Source organism: Rhinolophus sinicus, linkage group LG05 (assembly GCF_036562045.2).
Source record: "Rhinolophus sinicus isolate RSC01 linkage group LG05, ASM3656204v1, whole genome shotgun sequence".
Taxonomy (NCBI): Eukaryota; Metazoa; Chordata; class Mammalia; order Chiroptera; family Rhinolophidae; genus Rhinolophus; species Rhinolophus sinicus.
The window spans coordinates 140,806,118-140,826,317 of NC_133755.1; the positions used below are offsets into that span (position 1 = coordinate 140,806,118).

The following is a 20,200-nucleotide window of genomic DNA, read 5'->3' on the forward strand; positions in this document are numbered from 1 at the left end:
CCAACGCTGAGCAACCGCTGTCACTACACTTCAGAAATTCCTCAAGGGACTCAATGGTTGCTTCTGGCTAGTGGTGTCATGCTGCATTCCTCTTATGTGTGTCTCGGTCCCATGCTTTGGTAGTAGATCCCATCAGGCTTTCATCTCTCAATTTCATCTAGCCTCTGCTTGCCCCCAGCAGTGTCTTCTGGGAATGCTGTCCCCTGGTATTGTGAAATTTATAAACTGAGGGCTTTATTCGTGGTCGCCAACCTTCTTCCCTACTTTTCAGGACTTGAAGGGAAACCAAAGACTTGAGGGAGGACTTCTTGTCTCACTAACGGGCTGAGCCATTTTTATCCTCACCTCCCCACACCCGCAGGCAAATCAGAGAACCCTGGGGCTTAGGAAACCCAAGTGGAGACGGGTCTGCAGCTTGGCTGGTTTAGTTTACTTTGTATTATGGCTGAGAATGAGGGGATAAAGCAGCCCTCCAGGATGCCTCAGGAAACAGTTTTGGAAAAGAAAATGGTAGGCTGTTTCAGAGCCATTTGTTCCTGCTTTGGACTGACGGAGGGAATATTGTGAGGGTTCAATGTATTTTAAGCACTGGTTCAATTTGTACTAGTTAAGGCCCTAGACATCTGGATTCAGAGTTTTTAGCCCAGAAGTCATAAACGGCTCTCAGAAGGTTTTGTTTGGTCAGTTCAGTATTTTTCTGTTGCTTTAATTTAATTAGTCACCAACTGAAAAATCAGGCCATTTTGACACCCCCCCACTCCCAACCCTCCAGTTTTTCACATTTCCAGCTTCTTTTGGAAATTTTGGCCCTTCAAGATTTGTGTTCTTTCATGGTGATGAAAAGGCTGAGTTGAGTACCTGCTGTGCTTCTAGGGCCAGTGATCTCTTGATTTTCTCAGACGCCACCAGCTTTGCTCCTTTACGCTACCTCTCTGGCTCTATAGGCGTTTGGGTCTGATTCCAGCTTTTGAGAGTTGGAGGGAAGGCAGACAGTCCTCTGGAGGCAGAAAGCGAGGGGATAGTCATGCTGCCCCTCCTTCGAATCCTGGCTCTTCCATCTGCTGAATGACAGTAGACAAGTTACCTTGCCTTTCTAAGTTTTAGATTTCTCATCTGCAAATGCTACCTCATAGGATTAGTGTGATGATCAAATGAAACGAACTCTAGCTTATCATGGAGGCTGGTACTTCGTAAGTCCTCTATGAATTTGATATTAACTATTTTCAACATTATTATTAATGTACCTGAGAGGAGGGCAGCAAGGGAATATAAGTATACATACTGTGTTTCCTCGAAAATAAGACCTCCAGATCATCAGCTCTAATGTGTCTTTTGGAGCAAAAATTAATGTAAGATCTGGTCTTATTTTAATATAATATAGGACCAGGTCTCATATAAAATATAATATAATATAATATAATATGTAATATAATATAATATAATATGTAATATAATATAATATAATATAATACAATACTGGGTCTTATATTAATTTTTGCTCCAAAAGACTCATTAGAGCTGATGGTCTGGCTAGGTCTTATTTTTGGGGAAACAGGGAATATAATATTTTCCAGGTAAGAGATTATTTTATTCCCTTAGTAATTCCTCAAAATATTTTATCCCCTTCCCTTGCCCCCCAAATTATTCCTTTTACATATCTTTAATCCTGTTGATATGAGGGCCTATTGTCTCTTAATTTGAATTCAAGTTTGATTATCTTTTCATGTATAATTCTTTTATTTCAGTTTCTGTGTTTTAATATTCCCCTAGCTATTCAAGCCTATTTTTCTTTTTCTAGAATTTGTTAATATAGATACCTAAAAAAAGATTACAAAATTTTAGAAATAAGACTAGTTGTTTTGCAGATATATGGGGAAAAAAATTTTAATAAGAGAACTTTTATTCCTTAGAATTTATTATTTTGTCCTACTCGATTGTCCTGCTGTAATGTCCTCCACGATTCCTATAGAACACAGTAATAATGTCCTATAGGAGCCTCCACTCATGCCCGATTTTATTTTTAAAAAATTAGAAAAAAAGTTTAATTCCTTTTTTCTAATCTAGAAAATATTAAATTATACTTTAGTTTTTCTAATCATTTGTTAGAAATTGATAACTGCTATAAACCTAAAATATTCTTGTTACACTGATAGACCAAACAGAAGTGCTAAAAACAAATCTGTCACCTAATTTTAGATTTTACGTAAATTAGTAAATCTTTTCAGGATAAAGAAAAGTATACCAATGATATTTTGGTGCAGATTGAAAATTATCTTCCATGAAATAAAGATGAGTCTGAGAATCTCGCCATCCCTTAAAAATGTGTACCAGTGCTCATTTAGAATCCCTTCTATTTTATTAGAAACAGTAATTTCACCAGCAGGAAGTAATACAAGTAGGTTTAACACTTCTTTCATTGTTGTCCATTGCAGACATTTTGGATCTAAGATAAGAATGCAAATGAGAAATAATAAACATCCAGTCCCTGATGATTCATTTAAGTCCTGCTCAACTAGCTGTAAGCTTCCACTGGGAGGAAGAGTTAGTTCCTCCTGGCTGCCTTTGTTTCTTTCAGTGCTCTAAAGAACTTTGTACTTGGGCAGCTTTGCTCTGCCGTGTCAGGCTGCTGGACAGGAATTGATGCTCACGGCGCCGCTGACCAGGGCTGCTTTACTGAAGCTCACTGGGCGTCCATCAATCACAAAGTGACGGATGCAGCCTGTGAAGGGTCTGCCCAGGGCCAAGCGTGGTGTCAGTAGAGACTCTGAAAAAAGAAAGAAATCAAAGATTGCAATTGAGGCATTCCAAGCCCAGATATTACTTTATGGTAAAAATACACGTACGTAATAATTGCTCACATCATCAAGATGATTTACATGTCAAAAATGAGTAATTTACTCATTTTGTCAGGAACATAATCTGCATTTGAGGTACTGTGTTTCCCCGAAAATAAGACCTAGCCAGACCATCAGCTCTAATGTGTCTTTTGGAGCCAAAATTAATATAAGACCCGGTCTTATTTTAATATAATATAGGACCGGGTCTCATATAATATAAGACCAGGTCTTATATTAATTTTGGCTCCAACAGATGCATTAGAGCTGATGGTCCAGCTAGGTTTTATTTTCGGGGAAACAGGGTAATATGAACATGTGGTAATTTTAAAGTTTTTTCACGTTTTCTAAGATCTAATTTGTAAGACTACTTTAGCTGTCTTCTAAGGCTAAAATTTGCCACTTACATGTAAACTCAGCAATGAATTTTCCGGATCTACCTATGCTTTTTGGAGTTAATTTCACCTGGGCCTCACTTATTTGATGTGTTTTGCTGAGAAGGGGGGAATAAATTTTAGCTTCCACACTATTGTTGGATTTGGATAATGTCTCTGTTTAATTCATATCATTATTGTTCACCTTTAAGCCTCTACATTTTTGCCAAGCTCATAAAATATAATGAGAAAATAATGAATTCGAATAAACCAAATTTTAATTTTTTTGAGCTCAGGGTTTAAGAACTATAAATAGGATAATGATAAATAGCCTGGTCTGTGTGTGGGCGAAGGTGCCCTGAGGAATGTCAGGAGAATTTTCTTCCCTTATCTTAATTAGAGAGCTAGAAGAAGCCTTATGTTTATTAATTGCACAGACACAGTTAAATGTGTTGGGATGATAGAAGCAATATAATTTAAAGCAACTTAGAGAGCTTAGAAATATCATGAAATTAAAATCCATTTAGTCAAAGCTTATTATTATGTACAAATAGCTATGTGAACAGTAGCAGATAAAAGATGGGCAAACATTAGACATCAGTAACTCAGGAAGGAACATAAAATAGCACAGCAAATTAAACATCATCAAACAAAATGTAATAAATTTTCTAAGCGATGTAGATGAAGAATAGGCAGAAGCTTTGTACTGAAAATAAATCATGGAAAGAGGATTTCATATTTAGAATGATAATTATCAAGTTTTAGATTTGGAAGGGGCCTGAAAGATCAATTCTCTTTGTCTCTAGGTTAGTATGACTGACTATATGTATATTATTCAAGCCTGCTCAGCGTACTTCATCATTAGAATAAAAATGAATGAACAGGTAAGAATATAAGGACGGAAAAATCTGTTTCTCCTGCCCATTTGGGAGACTGGTTTTTGAACATGGACTTTGATTCTGCCCAAGCTTACCACCTTTCAGTTCATAGAGGACATCATCTAGAGGAAATAATTCATATAGAAATCATGGTCTGCGAAATTCACCACACAATTTGTTGTAGGTAATGACAATAAAGTACCCCAGAACCCTAACATAATTGATTAATAAATTCAACTCATGATTTTAATAGTGGACATGCCTCAGGTTGAAAGCTTGACTATATACAGAGTAAGAGAGGATTTTCAGTAGTGGAATGAATGTTCGGCTCTCTCTGCGCATGGACTATATTAACTTAAAAAAATTCTTTTATTTCTAATTTTGATTTTTAAATTGTCCAGTAAAGTTGACTTGTTTTGGTGTGTAGTTCATTGAATTTTAATGCATTGCCTTTTTATGGATAGAAATAATGTCACCAGGGTTCCAGGTGGTATAAGAGAACTGGTTGGGATTCCAAGAGAATTCATTGCATATAGCGGTTTTGTTTGAGTCTAACTTCCTTTAGTTATCCTTTTTCATGCCCCAGTTTCTGATGTGATTTTGGTGGACTTAATCTTGAACAGCTCAAAATGATGTAATTAATGGCATTCAGCTTAAATTAGAATTGCTTTTGTTCTAAGTTTGCTGGCGTGTTCCCTAGCTAGAATTAAAAGCTGCACTGGTACATTGGGCTGGTGGTTAGGTCCCCCGGCCAGCTAGTTCCCGAATGCTGGCTCATTCGCTAAAATTTGCTATTCATTATGTCTCAGGCAGGCTGAATTTGGCTTCAGGTGCATCTTGCCCACCCAGTCTGTGGAGCTTACCAGCTCTTGGAGTGAGAGATGATGGCAGTGTGTAATGCTAGGATCAGACTCTAACAACAAACAAAAATCAAAGAGGCAAATATTTGTTTGCATGACTGAGTAAGCACTTTGAATGCAAAGAACAAACGCTGTAACTTCCATGACAGAGGGCCATCCATGCTTGTTTTGTCCACTCCTGTGGCCTAGCACCGTGCATAACAGACACTCTAAATAAACGTTTGTTGTGTGTTGAATGAAGTCATGTTCCCTGGCAACAAGGAGTGTACTATTTACGTAGTTTCAACAACGTTCTGTGATAAGAGCTACAACAGTGGTATGCATAGCGCGTTCTAGGGAGAGAAGGTGTATGTGTGTGTGTAAGTAGAAGACTGAGCTGAGTCCTAAAGGTCAATAAGCAGTTAAGAGAAGTGGGAAAAGTTGTTCTTTGAAAAGGTACTAGGGAAGGAAAGGAGGAACATTTTCCAGAACTTGAGGCCCTGTGAACTTGTGCAAAGGCCTGGGGCGAACAGAGCATCATTGGACATTCAGGGATCTACAACTCAGAACGTATGGGGAGACCCCAGGGGCAGGGGCAGGCCAGGGGCCAGATGAGCAAGGACCTTGCATGTTATGCTGAATTTGATCGTACAGGCCCTTGGGAAATATGGACTATTTTAAACTATGTTGTGATTTCTAGGAAGAAAACAATGTGCAAAAATGTAAGAAATGATGTGACACATCACCTGCATGAGGTGCAGTGGTGGCCGTTGCGAGAATCCCTTTCAGAACAGAAGCCAGGAGCAAGAGGAGAGGACTCAGGAATGGAGATGGGAATGGACAGGGGAAGTAAAGGAGAGAAAGGCTGCTTTCGGGGACGACGGTGGGGGGGGGGCCCTCAAATATTTCTTTCATTGGGGATTTACTGTCATCGTCTATACTGGTGTTTGAAAATTTCATATTTTACAAAGCAGAGGAGAGTTTAATTACTACTATGTAGGGAGTACTCAAAGTCAGATGCATAATTTTATCTGTGTTTTCTCATTCTCTTAAAACATTATTTGCCATTACATGGGTCAGTCTTAAAATAATCTAGTTAGGAGGCAAGGAAAAATCATGTTGTTTTTCCTTAAAATCCCAACCAAATTTCGGATGTAAAAGCTTGGTTATAGCCTTCTCTCCGGCTATAAACATTCAGTTATTCCACGTTAGTGAAATGTGTGAAAACAAACACATTCATCATAAAGTGATGGTCCCTGTTTCTGAGGTTTAAAACAACTGTGTGCATGGGGGTGGGTCCTCCTCTCACCGTCCTGGATTACACGCCATCCTTGGCAGAAGACAGCAGCAATGTTACTGATGATGCTTACAGACTTGCCGCTGGGAACCTCTTTTAGGGAATGTCACTACGTAGGAACAACAGAAGTTATGCCCAGTAACCATTGTCAAAATTCGACTAATCCTGGACAGGGAGAACTGTGTATTTTCTTCTTTTCCACCAAGGAAGGGGAGCATTTATCAGCAAACTTTTAGTTCTCCACGGCTCTCAGACCTTAGAGCAGTATTAGCAAATGAGTTTTCTTTGCGTGAGAGATAAAATAGTGTGTGTGGGTCTCACTGTGTGTATGTGAGGAGGCTAGCTAAAGGGAAGAGAGAGAAAAATAAGCAAGTATGGCAGAGGGAGAGTGATGTCGACTGGTTAGACGGCTGGGGTCTAGTTCTTAGTGTTACTCTATGGTGATCCTTTGGGGGGGTCACAGTTGTCAGCATACGCTTTCCTGTGAAAGGACAGTGTATATAAAACCCTTAGAGTTATTGGGTGAATTGTGAAAAGACGTGGCTCTAGTCTTAATACTATAATAACAATCATGGAAAGTTACTGCTGTTTTTCTTTTTGAAACTGTCCTTTCTAAACAGCTCTTACCTGGAACACCTCCAACAAACACAGGCTCCCTGTGATCAACTGGTTTTGGATTCAGGGGTCCAACGACGTGATTCACTTCAGAGTCTACATCCAACTGTACCACATTTGAATCTCTAATAACTAAAATACAGGGAAAAGACTGGTCATAAATGACACTGGAGTGGTTAATTTTCACATGAAAGGGACTAATTTATCACAGCAATAGCTTTTATTTATTCCAGAATAAACCCCACACTTTCTTCTGTATCACTGAAAACATTGATGTCCAACCAAGTAATCACTGTGACATTTTCCTTTGAAAGGGAGACTATTTAAGATACTCTTTTCATATAAAATTTAAGAATATTTAAGGTACTGCCACTTTTTTTGCTTTGTAGCATATGCATTATTTAAGTAACTCCTCAAGCCTATTTTGGCAACATTCATATTTTCAAATACATGTATGTGGATTCAATACATATTTTAGTACAGTAGTATTTGATTCTCTTCTTGGCTACTTTCAGACTGTCATCCATCACTTATTCCAACATGTAACTTATAGTCTAAGTTCTGCCAAGCCATCATCCCACAGGTAGGTGTGTACTTCCTTTATAAAGGAAACCCAGGCCATACAGCTCTTCTTACCTGTAATTCTGTGCCATCTACCATCACAGAGACTCTGCTTGGGTGTTACTGAGGTGGAAAAGTCTCGAAGGCCATTGTTGACTTTCACTATGACCTGCAAAAGACCGGGCACATTATATCATTTCATTTCATTTCTCTTCATTGTGATAAAGCTAAATTTCTTAAATAATTCACTACAGGGAAGCAATATTTGAACAAACACCCACACATGATCAGCTTTGCAATTTGAACACAAGGGGTCACTCTTCAGTTGTCTATAGAAATAGTTTAACATGAATGCTCCTAGGAGAGAGAACAAAATAATGACATAGGAGAGCGGAGGGAGAGGAACAGTAAGATAACAGAGTGAATTCCTTTAATGTTTAAAGATGTGTTACACAAAGCAGTTAAGGTGTTGGTGAAGAGCATGGACTTTGGAGCCAAACGCCCTGGGTTCATATCCCAGCAGTCCCACTTCCTCTGTGCCTCTTTCTTATTTGTCAAACAAGGGTGATAATAGTAATACCTACCTCACAGAGCTATTAGGAGGATTAAATGAGTCAATCTATATAGAACATGTAGAATAGTACCTTACCTTATATAGTAAACACCATATAAGGATTTGTTTAATTATTTTATGCTTTAATAGAATGTACCAGAATTCAAATAAAAATCAGTTATATGATTTTAGGGACAATGATAATATGCTGTTCTTTCCTTAACATTTATTGGAATGCTCTCATGAATGTTTTTTTTAATGTACTTTTAATTATTACGTAGATAAAATTTTGTATATTCTTTTAAACCAAACATAATATTACAAACATTTTCCCACACTGCCACATAGTCTTTATATATGTATATTTCAAAAGTTTGCTTTTATAAAAATTAGTTTCATTAGTTTCAAAATAACATCATGAATGTTCTTTAGTAATATTATTTTAGGATGAAAGTGGTGTTTATGACATTTTTTATTTCTACCAGTTGAAAAAATTTTGTTTGACACACACACACACACACACACACACACACACCCCTGGTATACATATACAGAAATAAATAAATAATTATTTAATTATACACTGTGTGCCCAAACAGTGTATACACATTTAAATGAAGAAAAAACTGTACTAAATGTAATAATATATACGGGTAACAAAAGATGAATACAAGTCATGTGTATATATCTTTTTGGCACCCCTAGAATTACAGATAGGAAGATAGATATCTTTGTGTTTGTTGGTTTTGATAGTTGGATACATTTGCTGCCTCCATTTGTTGTAAAGTTCCAATTCTTTTGTTAAAACCCTTTAGTTGTGTTGTTATTTTTGATTATATTATTTATTTTATGTCACATTTTTGTGGCTCTTTGCTCTAATTAATTCCCAACACATGACTTTGAACCCAAATATTTTCTACATTTAAATTTCATGTTATTGCTTCCCTGTTCCCCCCCTCACCCCCCAGTTAGGAAAGATTGATGAAATAATTCTGGAAATCAATCTACTTCAGATCTGGAATCCAAGGTCAGAGGAGACAGACTGCAAAAACAATTTTAACACGTTACCTGCCCATTTTTCATGTGAACATTTAGGTACTCCCCATTGACACTGTGGCCGTGAACAAGGGTCCCAGAACTGCTTCTGGGTCGGACTTCCAAGGCAATCTCAAATTTCAGTCCGATATTGAATGACTCATCTGTGGAGACAAATACTATCAGCTCTCAAGAACAGCAACCTAAATTGTGTAACTATGGTGTGGTTTCGTAATTATATATTTGTGTATCTGTTTTTGAAAGTTTGATGCGTTCTTCAACAGATTGGTATAATAGAAAGTGGTATTTTTCCATGTCAGACCCACTGTGAAAAGCTCCATGGGGGACTGAAGTAACGAGCACATCACTCTTGTGGGGTGTGGGATGGGCCCAGCATGCTGAAAATACGCTATGGCTGTGGGAGCTCAGGGAGAGGGGGGAGGAATTGATTTTAATTCTTCCTAGCAGGAGGAATGGTTCCTAGTAGGACCATTTCATATTTCCAAAGTGAGAAGGAGGAAAGGGCACAGGTACAGAGGCTAGGATGTTTGGAAAGCACTGTGGATGCCAGTGTGGCTGGATTGTCCCCTGCCATGGTGGTTGGGAAAGGGCTCTAGTGCGCAAGTAGGGAAGTCAGACTTTATTTTGAATTTATTCAACAATGGAGCTGACTTGATCAGAGCTGTATTATAAAATAATTCTTAAACAAACACAAAAAGATAACTGATGCCAGTGCTGCACACATTTCAGAGGAGGAACTTAGAGCAGCAAAAACAGTCAGGAGCTACTAGTGCAGTGACGTACGAAGATGAATTCTTGTTAAGAATAGTTATATTTACTCCAAGAGACTAATTGCAAATGGGGCCATCTTAATAGTGTTCACTTGATGTGTCTTCCTATAAATCATTTTTTAATTTCTCCTGCTATTAGTTAATGTTTATGGAGAACATAAATTGGGCACATTGCTATGCATTTTAAGCTGTCTATGTCCTTGTGTCCTTATCACTGAAATTCAATAAAGGGCTGAGAAATGTGAGTGTAGATGTATTAGTAGAGAAAAAGGAAAAGAAAGGCAAGTAACAACATGAGCTAGACAAAAAAAAGAAATATTACCTGTGGTTATTCTGTGGGACATGGTGATGGTTTAAGAAGACATACTTGGCTGCATTGGAATGTCTTTATTCAGGGGAGGTACAAAGTACCCAAGTACCTTGAGAGCAGGGAACATGTGGAACATTTTGTACCTTTCTCACATCTTTCGAGCACCTACCGTGGTGCTTTCCTCACACCTGATGGTTCCTCTGCAGAGTGTTTATTAGAATGGATTGGATCGTGATTGTGTGTCGTCTGTTAGGATTTTATTTGTTTTTAGAATTATTATGTTCCATTACCTGGTATAGGAACTGCCACACCAGAGGCATACAATAAAAACTTGTTGAATGAGCAAGAACATAATAATCAAGGAGAATAAAAATCCAGAAATAAAATTTCTGAAGGTTAGTGTTATCTGCTGGTGTTTTGCAGGGCAAGGGGAGGAAGTGGAACTTCCTTTAGTAGGGACAATGGCTCATGCTATGAAGGAGCAGAGAAAGACCCAGAGAGCAAGGTGGCCAAGAGCCAACACGGATCAGGTGCAGCCAACACGGAGCAGCACAGGCGTTTCTAAAGGAGCCAAGACGGTCTTACATCCAGAGGTTTGGCAGTTGTGGAGAAGCTCTGGTCAGGGAAAGCAAACAGGGACGGGCACGCATGTCTGGTTTGGAGGAGTAGGAAGGGACAAAGGTGGTCCTTTTTGAAAGAGGCTATTTTCCAGGGCCGAGTGAGTTTGGCATTCTCAAGTTTTAACTCTGGGCCCAATATCCCTGCTAACCACTTCTAGGAAAGAAGTATTTCGTGATTCATATTTTCAACATAAGTCATTGTTACCTAGGACCACGTATCCTCCTTCTGTTGAAAAGTATGTTCCTGTTTCCATTGGACCTTCAAAACAAGGAGTCACGCTAAATGTCTGAGAAGCAGAGGTGATGGAGGCTCCATTGAGCTGGAGATTGCTGAGACAGCCACTGAAACTGTAGACTGAATTTATCTGAGAGAAGAAGACATTTCTTAATATCCATTTACTCAACACTCACAGATACACACCAAAGGGAAACAAAATGAAGCGACTTGAGTCTTGAGAGAAACCAAGTAATTCCTTATTTATCTTAGCTATCTGAAAGAGCAATCGTTTTACAGGTAGTTGCTTTTTAATTAGTTATTTGAAGCTAGAATTTTACATTTGATAATGTCAGCCTGCAGGAATTAAACTGAACATTTTCCCATATACCAGGGCAAAACAAATGACAGCTGCGGTTTTCAGACTGAATATTACAAGTATCCTAGTTTGTTTTCCTTCAAGAATGACAGCCCCCCCCAGATCACCTAATGCCAATGAGGGATAGCAAAGTTCTTAACTGTCAAATCTACAATGGTCAAACAGCAGAAAGCTTGCATGTCTGGCTTCGTTTGCTCTTCTTGTGGTTGAACATTTGTTATACCACAGGAGGTAAAACTTGGGCCACTTCATACAACTGATTTAACACTGCTTTGGAAATCTTTTATGAAGAGTTTGTGATGGGATTGGGGCTGCTTACTAAAATCTAATTAAAGATAACCCCTCCTTCCCCTTTTTTGCCTTATTCACATATGTATTAATGGATCTTAGAAATGTATTGACTCTTTGCATTAAAGTCAAATCTATATGTTAAAAATAATTTAATCCTTTAATGCATTCCTTTTATTGCTAAATATTTTTTAAAGGTACAATATTTTCAACTTTTAAATGATAAACATAACATTCTTACGATACCCTGCTTTCTCCCCAGGGGTAACCACATTTCCTTGCACATGTACAGATTTTGTCTGTGTATGTAAGAAACAAAAACGAGATTATAATTTATAATGGCCTGAAAGTTTTTTTCACTCAATAATATGTAATGGAATGACTTGCTCTTTTTTTTCCCTTGGTATTTTTTTTTATACTAAGAGAATGGACACTTGCTGAACAAATAAGCATTTCCTTGAGACATAACTGTTCATGACAATTTATACCTCAGAAACTTTTTCCATCATTACTTCTACCTTCAAATCAAAAGATTCCTCCTGACCTTGTAATGCCACAGGGCAGGCAGACGTCCTGCAGGCAGACGTCCTGCAGGCAGTACTTACTTTCATATCCCATCTCCAGCCAAACTACAGTTTCGCTCTTGTCAGTTTCCTAATCATAAAATGAGGACTAGATTAAATAATCTTCCAGCTCTAAAGGTCAATGGCTCTACCTGGTCACGCCAGGCTCACCTGGACATTTTTCACAGCCCTTCCAGGAGCCACTCCTCCCAAATAAATAGGACCCTTGATTTTCCAGGCAGCTCCAGTAGGAAGAAGACTTTCTTCTAGGACTCGAAGACCATCAATTATCAGTCGGCCGCTGCTCTTTTCCCGAATAAATACCACCTGGATGGAAAGAAGACCAATAGCACATGTCAAGTACTTCCCAAGATCGGGGGAAAGGCTGTGCTGCCTCTCTTCTCAACTTTGCTACTGCCACACTGTGGGAAATCTGCAGATCTTAGGGAAATAACAGTCCTTTCTTCTTTCTCTGAAGGTCGGGAGTTTAGCTCTTCCTTTAAGGCTTAATTTAAAGTTACAGGCTGAATTTCTGAATACAGCTTATATTTGGCAGAATTCCATATGAAGCTCTTCCCAGTTGGCCAACCCACATGCTGTCTCTTAAATTTATTGTAATTTATTTTAAGGCAGCTTATATTGCTTACTCTTCCATTACATACACACTGATTTGCTTCAACATTTAGGTAATTCTTCTTGTTGCATCCTGTTTTCCTAACAGATAATACTCTTCACTTTGTATCTTTCACAGTTTAGCTAAAAAAACACTCAGCAATTGTTACTGAAAACTTAGAACATTATAGGCAGTAGAAAAAAAAAGTCAAGTGAGAAATCTTTAGAAACCAAACTTCAATTTATATTGGTCATTGATTCTTTGGTTAAAAGAATTGCACTTAAAAAAAAAAAAGTTTATCTGTCAAAAATATTACACTCAGCCTAAAATAGTGTGCGTCAAGATTTTTATAAGAAATTGATAAGAGTTTTTGAAATTGAACTCAGCATATAAGAAGAGAATTTTAAAATAGATGTTTCTAGAGAAACCAGTGGTGGGACATTAGTGGATATTTGTAGATAATAATATTCTCTGCCTTCAACTTACATCATGCCACGATCCATCATTATATTTCTCTTGGCTTCTAATCTTCAATTTCCTGTGGCCAACATTAAACATGAAAACCAAGCGGCCGTGGGCTAAGAAAAGAGTCATGAAGTCATTCTCTTCTTGATCTGAGACATAGAAAATCATTCCATGGGAGGAACGAGTTTTCAGACGAATGGAAAACTGAGACCTGGTGAATGAAAATGAAAAGCTTACCATCTGTAAAATTAGACTGAAGGTGATCTCTGACTTCCCCGAAGCAATACAAGGTAAGGAAGAATAAATAAGTAGCCATTCTATCTAATCGCAAGCAGCATTACTTCTAATGATCTATTAGTATTATTAATGAACATTGGGTAAGCACTAAGCACTGCTAGTTCCAAATGTAAGTCCTTCTCCAATTCCTTATACAACAGGGATACATCCCACATTTAAGCAAGTGTTGTTTCAGTTAAAGATCACATCATGTCTTGCTTTGAAAATGTGGTTGCAATTAGTTTAGTAAAAATCTATCTGTTAAGGAAGCTTATTCGTGTGGAGAGAATACTAGTGAGTAATTAATATGCCTATGGAAATTTGCACAGAAACAATATGATTTACAAATTCAATTTTTTCCCAGTAAAAATAAATCAATATCGCACGTTAAAAACAGCCACCAATATGTGTGGAAATTAAAACTGTAGAAATTTAGCGCTAGGCCATAGATAAGATACATTTATTAAGTTAACTTCTGATTTGATTAACTTTAAATTATTCCTGAAAAGTACAAAATACTGATTTTGGCTACTAGGCAAATAGCAAATTAGAAGGCATCAGGGTTTCCTATTGAATGCATTGCTTGTATAAGTGCTTGAAAGAGCTTTATGAGACCTATATAAGCATATTTGGGTGCTAACACTTTAGAAGAAATCTTCAATAATACTAAATAATCTGAAGATTTGTGAAATACTGTGAAGAGGTGAGCGGCTTTAGATATAGCTTGAGGAACAGTAGCGATACAAGTGCATTTGCATTTTCAGTGTCTTTCCTTATTAACTTTCCAGCAGTTCAGAAACATTCCCATTTATAATTTCAAAGCAATTTGGGGAGGGGAGGTAATATCAAGGTTAGATGAGTCATTTGAAATTTGCCCGGTCTTCCTTTTTTTGATTGTATTTTCTTTTTTTTTTTTTTTTAAGACTTTTAAAAAATTTTATTGGGGAACAGTGTGTTTCTCCAGGGCCCATCAGCTCCAAGTCATTGTCCTTCAATCTAGTTGTGGAGGGTGCAGCTCAGCTCCCAAGTCCAGTCACCGGTTTCAATCTTGAGTTGCAGGGGGCACAGCCCACTGTCTCATGTGGGAATTGAACTGGCAACCTTGTTGAGAGCTTGCGCTCTAACCAACTGAGCCATCCGGACACCCAATTGTATTTTCTTTTTGATAAAACACAGCAAACTCTTAGGAGAATGCTGTTTTATGCACCTTATTTTGGGGAAGAATGTCACAGAAAATGTAATTTCTTGGAAAGTATGAATCATGTAGTATTCAGCATTTATTTTGATGATGAAAGAATGTGATTAAGGTGGCACAGAGTGGAAAGATCACAGGAAAAGATGATATATGGCAAATAAGAATGAAGCCCAGCCATTGTATTAAGTTTCTAGAAGGATAGTGTGTTACTTTACTTTTCACCAAAATCTCCTTTTAAGTGTTCAAACTCTTGACGGCTGTTGGCTGTTCCTCCGTACTGATAGGCGTGCTCTATTGCTCTAGGGCTGTTGGAAAGGTGGCAATGAGAGTCTCTTGGAGCATTCCTCTCTAGAAATTTCAGGCCAGCAGGATCCCAGGACGGTGCATCTTTACTTTTCTCTCCCTATAAGAATAGGAAATAAATCATATCAAGGGATAAAAGTGACATACTACTAACAAAAATTCATTTGTTATTTCCTTATCAATAGAAAGGAACTTAGATGACTTGTTAGAGGATAGGGTTTTGTTTTCTAGGTGATGAGGAGCCACACAAGTTTTGAAAGCAGAGAGTGGTCTGATCTGACCCACTTAGGAAGAAAGCTTGCAACAAAGGAAGGGCAGGTAGGGGAGGAAACGTTTGGTAGCAGGGAGAACTGGAGGACACAGCAAGAGCCAGGATGAAAAACAGGGCTAGAAAGGGAAACAATTCTGGCTCAGGATTACTGAATGAACACACACCTTTAGTTTTCAACCCTCCCTAATTCCCACTGAAACAGCAGAAGAACTGTATACATACAAATAAATCCATAGCAGTCCTGGAAATCTAGGAGGGATTCTACTAGCAGAACAAAGCAATGTGGAATTTCCAGAAGATATGATATCGATTGGGATAGATTTTGGCCAAATCTCATATGGCCAAAAGACAAGACCCCTCCCCCACACAAAAATAATTAGTTTCAAGCAAATTCCAGAATTACCCTCAAAATCCAAGTGTGGTGGGGAGAGGGCAAGTTAATTAAAGGGCAGATCAGGTGTGCCACTATTCTGCTCTCAGGGTAACACCTCTTACATTAGGGTTCTGGCAATGGAGACTCCCACAGTGGGGTGAATGTGAGGTGGTGCTCAAGAGACTCATCCATCCTGAAGAAAAGCCCACCTGTTCTCACCATCCCCTCATCCCTTCCTCACACAGTTGGCAGGACTTGGAAGCTGAGTCACTGCTGCAGAAGCAAAGACTCTCTCTTGGATAGAGGAAATATACTCAGTTGCTAACGTTTTTTGGCCTAGGCCCTCATATATCAATAACGGCCGTGGCTTCAACCATGAGTGGGCAGAATGGGCTGGAGTGGGTGGGGCTTTAGGGAGCCTCTTTCTTTAACATATCTTAGGAAATTTCCCCATACTCCATGCTTTGTTTCAACCTTAGTGGAGTAACATGCCTTATAATGGGAGATATGTTCACCTTTGTCTCATTGAAGGACACAGGAAATGCTTTGCATGGGGCCTGGAGGATGGTGGTGGTGATTGGTGGGGGCTTGGGGGCTTTCTCCAAATCTGGCTATTACTCATTCTTTCCATTCCTATGGAGAGGATCTCACTCTTTCTCAGTCAGTTTGTCCAGTTAGCTATGGGAAGAGAGCAACGGGGGCTCAGCAAAGCATGAGGTTATTGATCCATGACAGTCTCAAGTCTTTTCTGCTTCAATGTGGGAATACGTGGACTAGGATCTGTCTCTTGTCTGCTGCAAAAATTAACAAACTGTGATATCTTTATATATGGTAACCAAATACTCTAAATCCCCTATGGATATATGCTCTGAATGATAATAATAATAATAATATATAAATTAATCAATTACTTCACTACCATAGAACACAGAGATTCAGTTTACTTTCCTAAAATGGTACGTGTGTGGGGATTCTCACTGAACCCCATTAGACTTCGGTTTTACCAGGGTAATTTTTTTCTCTGAGAGTCTATTAGTTGCCATCCAAGTGGTGGTACCAATTGTAATTTAGCAAGATTCTTTTGTTTCAGATAACAGTCAAACTAGTTAAGCTACTTACGAGAGAGAGGGCAATGTGTTTTAAGGATATAGCAGCATCTTAAGAACACAATCCAAGAGAAGATAATATAGTGGGGTCCTACCAGGGGCAAGAATCAGGACTGAGAATGCTAGGAAGAATCAAGGCACTCCTTTTCTGGATGTTTCTGGTATCTCAGCTTTGTTTTTCTCAAAGTTTCTCTCTTCATCCTTCTTTCTCTACAGGATGGCTTTTTGCCTTTTTCTCTTTCTATAACCAGCTTTCTTTCTCTGTATATGATTAACATAGAGCTCTTAGGTTTATGTGTTTTCTGTTCAATGACTAGTCTCTCTGGGTTCCATGTTTCCAAGGAAGAGAATCTGATGGCCCAGCTTAGTTGACACAACCTAGCCTGGTCCAATCATCTATATCCGGATAGATGAGGTCAAATACCTAAAATATTGGGTCTGTCCAGTGGGTAGGAAATCACAGCTCAGAGAAAAGGGAGTGGTTGGTCAGATACCCCAGAATGATGTCTATTAATATATAAAATGTTCATTATCACACTTATCACTAAATGAGAAACTACTTCCCCAATTAAATTTGCAAACAAAAATTATGAAAAAAAATTAGGCTGGTACATAGGTGGGTAAGACAGGTATTTTTATATACTCATGAGGGAATATAAATCAGTTTTACCTTTTGTAAAGTAATTTGTTTTGACCCAGTAATTCTACCTCTAGGAATATATCCTAAATATTTATTCACCAATATGATCAAAGGTTAATATACTATGATCTTCATCCATAAAAGGAGAAAAATAGAAATAACTGAAAGTCTGTTAATGGTTAAATGAATAAATGCATAAATGGAAATATTAGGAAGTATTGTAAAAACAAATAATTATAAGCCAAAATTGCTATGAGTTAGTCTTGATAAAAACTTAAACCAGAGGCCACACGTTTTTCCTGGCAGCTATTTAAGAAGCTATTGACACAAGGGTAAACATAAGGGAAAGTTAGCAAACATTGACATTTTAATTACTAAAAAATTATGTAGAATCTATAGTGATTCTGTATCTTATTAGAAAGTTGAGTTTCTAAAACTTTTTACCAGAAAGGCTAAGAGGTTTCCTATAATATTGAAAAGTTTATGTCAATAGTTTCAAGGGCTGTTGATTATAACCTTGAGACCATGAACATTTGTTTAGGAAACTACATTTGATAGACAGCTTCATACAGAAAACTGTATTCATTTAAAGGGGTTAATTGTGTTTGCTTTAGAAAGTTGATCTTCCTCAGTAGCCTATGATATTAACCTGTTGTCTATGACCAGTGCTCAAGTCCCAGCTAAAAAATTCTCAGGATAAAACTGTTAGCATCAACATATGAAGGTGACAGTAAGATTCCATCAGAATTTCACAGTCTCTTCTGAAAAATCCTTCATAAAAAATCAGTGAAATTATCTCTCTGCCTGAATCACTTAAAAAAAAAAAGTCTTCCATGTGAAATTTGGGAAGGGATCCTGAAAAATTTAAGATCCAACCTTAGATTTGGTTATATATGAACAACATTATGTTATTAACATTGATAAAGAAATCATGTATGAACCAAGGGAAAGTTTCACAGGGATTCTAAAAAGTCATCCACATAAGCTGTACTATATGGGGAAATGCTTAAGATATAATGGTCAGTGAAGAAACCATCAGAAGCAAGAAGCTGGTGGGGATGCTTCTCTCTGCTGAAGGTTCAGAAGCCAGCCTTGGAAGGAAATCGTTCTTCCCCTGAAAAGATGTTCAACTTCACTAATATTCAAGTTCATGCAAATGAAAACCACGATGCGATGCCATATTGCATTGCATAGCCCTTAAATGGGCTAAGTTATAAAAATTTGACCATATCTGTGTTAGCAATTGTGAGGAGCAGTAGGTTCTTTCAAACGCTATTTGTGAGGGTGTAAGCTAGCATTGCCTCAGGGTTGAAGATGCTCATTCCCTTCATACAAGCAATTTCACTTTTAGGAGTGGATCCTTCAGAAACACAAGGCTTTCTAGAGCTATAACAGTTGATGTTTACTGAATGTTTATTTTATGCTAGGCACTGTCCTAAGGGCATTGCATGCATTCACTCATTTAATCCTCATAACAATCCTATGAAGCAGATAGCTAATTTTTCATTGAACACCTATTATGTGCATTGTTCTAGGCTCTTAGGATACATCAGTGAACAAAACAAAGGAGGTTGCATTCTATCAGAGGAGACAGACAATAAATAGTGAACATAATAAAGCATATAGTAAATTAAAAGGTGATAAGTGCTATGGAAAGAAGAACAACTAGAGAAAAGCAAAGACAGGAGGCAAGATGTGGTGCGAAATGAGGGGTTAAGACAGGTCTCGTTTAGCAAATGGGAGGTGGGCAATCCTAGGAGGAGGAGGAGTTGTCTGTGCAGATATTTGCGGGGAGAGTGGTCCAGGCAGAAGGGAAGCTGACATAAACACCTCAAGGCCCAAGTGCACATAGCCCATCCTAGGAATAGCCAGGAGATAGATCAGTGTGGGGAGAAGAGCCAGTAAGGCAAAGGAGTCTGGACGATAGAGGGCTTCTTAAGACATTGTAGGGACTTGGGCTTTTATTCTGAGTGCAGAGGGGGGTCACTCTGAGCAGAGGAGTGACGTGATATGACATATTTGTATAAGGATCTGGCTGTTGTGTTGTAAAGAGACTGTTGGGGAACCAGGTAGAAGCAGGGAGGCTTGTTGGGAGGCTATTGTAGTAATTCAGATGGGAGATGACAGTGGCGGGGAACAGGGTGGGGACATTGGCACCTGAGCACATTGTGAAAATTGGACCAGGAAGGGGTGGGAGGTGCGTGGAGAGGCTAGACGGAAAGAATGAGAAAGAATAGCAGTCAGAGAATGTAATTTAAGAACTCAAGATTTTGATGATGGAGAAGTTCTAGCTGATGCCACAGATCAACTGTACATGTGAGTAGTTGAAGTGAAGGTCGAGCAAACAGGGGAAAACAAGGGTAAGAGCAGGAACTTTAATTGTTTCCATGATTATGACAAAAGCCTGAGGTTGTTACACAAAAGCAAATGGTACTAGAGAAAAATAGTACTGAATAATATGATATATACAAATTGTTAAGTATGGAGCAATTTTAACTTTGTATTGAAAAGTAGTTGGAAGTATTATGTAAGTAAAATCTGATTCAAACTGTTTTTTTTTTTTTTTTTATTTTTATAACAGTTTATTTGAGCCAAACTGAGGACGTATGCTGGGGAACCGGATCTCAAATGCTCCTCAAACTGTTTCTTTAGGAACAAGAATTGATGCAACAAAGCTGGTAAACTGGAATATCTGATCCTGGAAGAATCCCATCCTTCATGTGGACACAGTTGCAAACTAGAGTCAATACTACAAAGCGTCAGTGTCTAGAGCTGTGTGCGTGGAATACAGAGCAATTAGGAGGTTG

General features: G+C 38.2%; 1 protein-coding gene across 4 annotated transcripts in view; it reads right to left on the minus strand.

The window, feature by feature from the left end:
- Positions 1-2,334: 2,334 nt before the first annotated feature.
- The window catches only part of LAMA4 (laminin subunit alpha 4), a 129,135-nt gene continuing 111,269 nt past the window's right edge, over positions 2,335-20,200 (minus strand). For 2 of the 4 annotated variants that reach the window (XM_019735050.2, XM_019735053.2), the window contains exons 32-39: positions 14,916-15,103; positions 13,251-13,440; positions 12,323-12,478; positions 10,913-11,072; positions 9,020-9,150; positions 7,474-7,567; positions 6,850-6,969; positions 2,335-2,764 (exon numbers count right to left, since the gene is read on the minus strand). In XM_019735050.2, the coding sequence (XP_019590609.2) occupies positions 2,619-2,764; positions 6,850-6,969; positions 7,474-7,567; positions 9,020-9,150; positions 10,913-11,072; positions 12,323-12,478; positions 13,251-13,440; positions 14,916-15,103 (1,185 nt within the window). In that variant the 3' untranslated portion in view covers positions 2,335-2,618. The remainder of the gene's footprint in view (positions 2,765-6,849; positions 6,970-7,473; positions 7,568-9,019; positions 9,151-10,912; positions 11,073-12,322; positions 12,479-13,250; positions 13,441-14,915; positions 15,104-20,200) is intronic. The other 2 variants (XM_074333455.1, XM_019735054.2) reach the window with 1 other exon arrangement.